General features: G+C 53.2%; 1 protein-coding gene across 3 annotated transcripts in view; it reads left to right on the top strand.

The window, feature by feature from the left end:
* Positions 1-4,984, top strand: part of Prdm16 (PR/SET domain 16) — a 315,023-nt gene extending 310,039 nt beyond the window's left edge. For all 3 annotated transcript variants that reach the window (XM_005368644.2, XM_026790028.1, XM_026790027.1), the window contains exons 15-17: positions 627-863; positions 1,686-1,860; positions 3,150-4,984. In XM_005368644.2, the coding sequence (XP_005368701.1) occupies positions 627-863; positions 1,686-1,860; positions 3,150-3,284 (547 nt within the window). In that variant the 3' untranslated portion in view covers positions 3,285-4,984. The remainder of the gene's footprint in view (positions 1-626; positions 864-1,685; positions 1,861-3,149) is intronic.
* The last annotated feature ends 188 nt before the right edge of the window (positions 4,985-5,172 follow it).

Raw genomic sequence — 5,172 nt, 5'->3', positions numbered from 1 at the left:
GTGATCTGCCTAGGCTGCAGAGACCCTGGGGGGCTGTGAGTTAGAGCCTAGACTGTAAGCCAGAACCAACATTCCCTGAAGCCAGCCCATCCTGACAGTTATGTTCTGTTATGTTCTGAACCTCACCCTCGCTCCCCAGGTTCTGCGACCTTAGATCCTCATGCCCGGCTTGGAGTTGCATGCACAGTTGGGTATCACAGAATCCTGGACAGGATGGCATCTGGAAACTTCTACACCAGTGTCCTAAGGGTGCCCTTTGTGTAGCACCCAACCCCAGCACCAGTACAGGACCCTCCTCTCCAGGCGTAGTCTTAGCTTCCTTCCTAATACCCACATTTCTCACTGGCCCCCAAATGACCTGGTATCCACCCTTCAGGGACCCTGCCCTGTCCCTTTTTTCTCCCCCAGGGTGCCTCCATCTCTTCTGGATTTTCCTAACCCCTCCATCGCTCTTGCTCCTCGGTGAGGAAGTGGGCAACTGCCTTTAGACCCGTTACTCCTTCTTTTAGTGACCACAGATGCCAGCTCTTTCTGAAGGACTGGGAAGGTTAAGGGAAGCCATCTTTCGCGGTCTGCAGTAAGGAGAAGCCCATGGACACAGCCAACTTCCTCCCCTGTCATTTCAGGCCTGAGATTCAAGACCTGGACAGCAACCCCCCATGTCCAGGCTCAGCCAGTGCAAAGCCGGAGGACGTAGAGGAGGAGGAAGAGGAGGAGCTGGAGGAAGAGGATGATGACAGCTTAGCCGGGAAGTCACAGGAGGACACAGTGTCCCCCACACCTGAGCCCCAAGGAGTCTATGAGGACGAGGAGGATGAGGAACCACCCAACTCCCTAACCATGGGCTTCGACCATACCCGAAGGTGGGAGAGGCCAAGTGCCAGGGAACAGGCTGGGTGGGAGAACCTGGATACAAGGCCACCATTCAGGAGACACCTCCTCCATCCTGGTCTTACCTCTGTCTAGCAGGTGCTGCTACCACAAGGCTTTGGAGCTAGGGCTGAGGTGATGCTAGCCAGAGTCCAGGGCACTGGGTCTCCGCTCCCTCTTGGGCTTCCAGAAGCTTGGTGTGGGGGAAAGGAAGGGGAGAGTATGCTCTGCTGGCCCTGAGTCAGGAGTCCTCAGCTCTGCTGTGCAGTTGTTCATTATCCCATCCACCTGGGGCAGCAGGGTCCAGCCTCTGCTAGGCTGTGGCCCAGCACCCATGGTTTTAGAAATTGTGCAGGCCAGAGCAACGTCCCCATGTCCTAACTGTTCAGTTACTTCAGCAATGGGTAACGCTGCCAGCATTTGAGATGCCCTGGGCTGGCCCTCTGGAACCAGCATTTCTTCCCCAGTCTCTTGGTCCTGGGGGTGGGTAGGGCAGCCAGGACCCCTCCAAAGCTGCCCAGAGCATCGGAACAGTAAAGCTTCCTTCCTACCTTTATCCTGAAGACCAGATTGCCTGCTGCCTGTGATGTGTGTGCACGCACTCACCCTCCCTGCTCTCTGTCATCTGCTCTCCCACGTCTGTGTGGCTTCCCATCTGGGTGTCTGTGTGTCGATGTGTCTGTCTCCTTGTGCATGTGGCTCGCGGAAACCTGTGCCATGCATGCAGGCATGGGGACCAGCCATGAGGCACTAGAGAGAGGCCACCAGCGGCCAAAGAGCTGACCCCAGGCCCCTCTCCCCGGTCCTTGGTGCAGGTGTGTTGAGGAGCGAGGAGGCGGTGTGTTAGCTTTGGAGCCGACGCCGACCTTTGGGAAGGGGCTGGATCTCCGCAGAGCAGCTGAGGAAGCATTTGAAGTTAAGGATGTGCTTAATTCCACCTTAGATTCTGAGGCTTTAAAACAAACCCTGTACAGGCAGGCTAAGAACCAGGTAGGTACCCAGCAGAGCCTTCGTCCGTCCTCCCACCTCCTCTTGGCTTAGTAAGTGGCCACCATGCCTCCTTAACCAAGGATGCCTGAGATCTTCTGGCTCTGGCTATCCCAGGCCTGGAGGACAATCAGATCCAGAGCCCCATGCCCACTGTATTGTCTAAAGAGAGCACATTAGCTGTAAGCCCCCAGACCCTGGTAAAGCAGGTGGGCTGGGGGGCCGTCAAAGACAGATAACCATGAGCTAGCTCTTGGGTCATGCGTGAGGGCCGCTTTCTCAATCTCCCCATCCCATCTCCAGTGGGAACAGCTGCCTGGCTCTCCTCCCCTCTGAACCAGGATGAGTGGCTATCACCCATCAGGTGATCACTGCTTCCAAGATGGAGTTAAAACAGAGTACCTGAGGGTACAGACTTATCCAGGGCACTTTCTGTGTTCACATCTCAGGGACAGTGGTCATGGGACCCTGCACCCCATTATTTGGACATCAAAAGGGGCTTGGCTCTCATTCTACTCTCTGCAGCCTCCCCAGCACCACCTCAAGATTTTCACCCCAATTTGTCTGTGTGTCTGTCTTCGTCTCTTAACTAATTCTGTCTAGCATTTGCTCAAGGATAGAGGGGACCCATGTTGGGCTTCACTAGTACACACCTGTAACTCACAATCTACACCCCACACAGCACTCAGCCCTGGCACCTCCTGCCCTGTCCCATGACGTGAGGCAGAAGGATGCCCCCATGATTGTCTGAGGCCAGCAAACACAGCCCATTACCTTATAATTGCATCAGCTCAGAGACACTACCGTACTTCAAAAAGGAGCCCACCACAATCATTCAGAATCCCCCAGGGCTCTTGCCAGCTAAGCAAAGACAGTCTCACTGGCACAGAATGAAAAATAACTCCTGCCGAGCCCCAGGATGCTCCCAGAGCAGACACTGATCTTAGGTTTTTGCCAGTCACTAGGCAGAGAAATGGGCTTGGAGGGAGGTGGAGATGCAATCTTAGGGGAGCGCCCCAAGAGTTCAAGGAATCCTAGGGGACACGGAGGCCCATAGAGGGGCTCCTGTGTCCTAGTGTCACCCTGAGCAGGAGAGGTGCCCCCTGCTTTCATATACTCCTGTCTCTCCCTCCCAAACTGGAGAGTGGGCCTCTCTAGTGCCTTTGTTTTCCTTTTTCCTTCTAGACTGGGTGGGAGCAGGGGTGGAGGTGGGGGTCAGACAGGCAAGGCTCAGGTCTCCCTGTCTGGAATGGCCCTCACCCGTTCTCCGTGTGCTATCCTTTCCCCACCAGGCATATGCAATGATGCTGTCCCTCTCTGAGGACACTCCTCTCCACGTCCCCTCCCAGAGCTCACTGGATGCTTGGTTAAACATCACGGGAGCCTCGTCAGAGTCTGGAGCCTTTAACCCCATCAACCACCTCTGAGGTCCTGGAGGCCCCAGGGCCAGAGTCCAAAGCCAGGGTCCCAGCTGTGGGAGACGGAGAAGGGGCCGAGGGAAGCGCCTTGACACCTTCAATTTGCCTCACCCCCGCTTCCAGCCCCACCCACCGTGGCTCAAGTCCAGCTTCTCCAATGAAACTCAGAACCTGAAGGTCCCTCGAGAATCCGTTGACCTTCACCACCTCTCAGAACTGGCCTCAAGGACACGGTCTGCAGTGGTGCAGTGCTCGGTGGCCGCCCAGGAGCTGCTCACGGGAAGCTGTCTGTCGGATAGCTAGTGGGCAGGGGTGGAATCTCTATCCCAATAGGAGCCAGTTGGCCGCATCTGGGCAGCCACATGGTATGAAGGAGGGGAACGGAAACAAGTGGGTATGTGCTACGGAGAGACCTCGCAAATGATTTTTATAATGAAAATTACATGAATAACCCTTTTGGTAATCTTATTGACTATAGAGTCTATTTAAGCATGTGGGTTTTAAAAAATAGACAGTATTTTTTAAAAAAAAATCAAAAATGACTTGCAAAATGTTTTTTAAAAGTAATTTTGCATTGCTTTGAAATTTCAGCTTATTGGCAAACCCACACCTGCCAGGACATCGAGCACTGCTCAGGTGTGTCCTTTATAATGTAGATAATGGAGAATTTTCTATCCCCGACCCTGTTTGTACAAGCCAAGGTGATTCTGGGTGTCCCCGGCACAGGATAAAGGGCATGGAGCTATCTGAATAGCATGCTGGCTACACAGGAATTCTTGGTCATGGTGCCTGCCTTCAGGCTTGTGGAGGCTAAGTCAGGGAGGTTGTCATGCCCCATGCGGCCTGCAGAGGAATCCACTGGTCCCCACCCAAGACCCCCCAATTGTATGGGGAGGTCGGGAGCTGGTGGCTGAGGTCTTCCATGCTGGACACCTAATGGTTTCTCCCCTCCAGCAGCCCCAGCGCTGGCCCTGACTGCCGCTCTTCTGAAGCTGGGGCTCTGGGCCGTATCTAGGCCTTCAGCCTTCTACTCTTCCCAACCCTGGAGGTCTGATGTCCTCCCCGTGGCCACTGAGCGTGGGGAACCTACCCGCCTGCTCCACCACGCCAGGACGCCTAGCACTACCTGTGCCTAAGACTCCAGATCAACCGCATAGCCGCCACTCCTGCTCTTTGTATGGGTTCCTGGTGAGAGGTGGTCAGGAACAAGAGGAGGATCCAGGGGACCTGCCGCGCACAGAGCAGAGACAGCACAGCCCCTGGGACCAGATGCCTCGCTCCCTTGGGACGGTCATGATTGTCTAATTCTCTGCTTGAATGGGCTTTAAGTTATTCCCATAGGGGCCAACTTCAAATAATTTCTTTCTCCGATGGAATTTACCTTAATCTGTATATAACTTGTAATTTTTTCTAATTCACTTCTTTCCTTATTTTATTTCTTCCTTAACAGTATTTTTGGCATTGGACAACTTATTCTGAAGAAATCATGTCAATCTAAGTATGTAGTGAAGGACCAAAACCGTGTGATAAGGTTGTGTGCTGTGTGATCGGTAACCAGGGAGTGGGGCAGTTGTTAATGTGCCAAATACCCTGTGTCCCTCCCTTGAAGAGTCCTGCGGTCACCGCTGCCCATTTATCAGACAATCATATGATTTTGTTAAATTTGAGTTTTTAAAACAAGTGTTCTATTTATTTTATTATTTTGAAGAAAGAACAAAAAAAAATGAGTATCCCAACAAGAAAAGAAGGGGGAAACCCTTCCTGGATTGCCCTTTAAAAAAAAAAAAAAAGAGAGGTAGTGTCAGTGTCAACAGCCGTGTGCAAGCATATGCAAGCGTGTCACACACGGGCATGCCAGTGTCAACAGCCGTGTGCAAGCGTGTCACACACGGGCATG

This window comes from Microtus ochrogaster, unplaced genomic scaffold, assembly GCF_000317375.1.
Source record: "Microtus ochrogaster isolate Prairie Vole_2 unplaced genomic scaffold, MicOch1.0 UNK38, whole genome shotgun sequence".
Lineage (NCBI taxonomy): Eukaryota > Metazoa > Chordata > Mammalia > Rodentia > Cricetidae > Microtus > Microtus ochrogaster.
The sequence above is the reverse complement of the archived record's forward strand: the minus strand, read 5'-3'. Positions and strand labels throughout refer to the sequence as shown.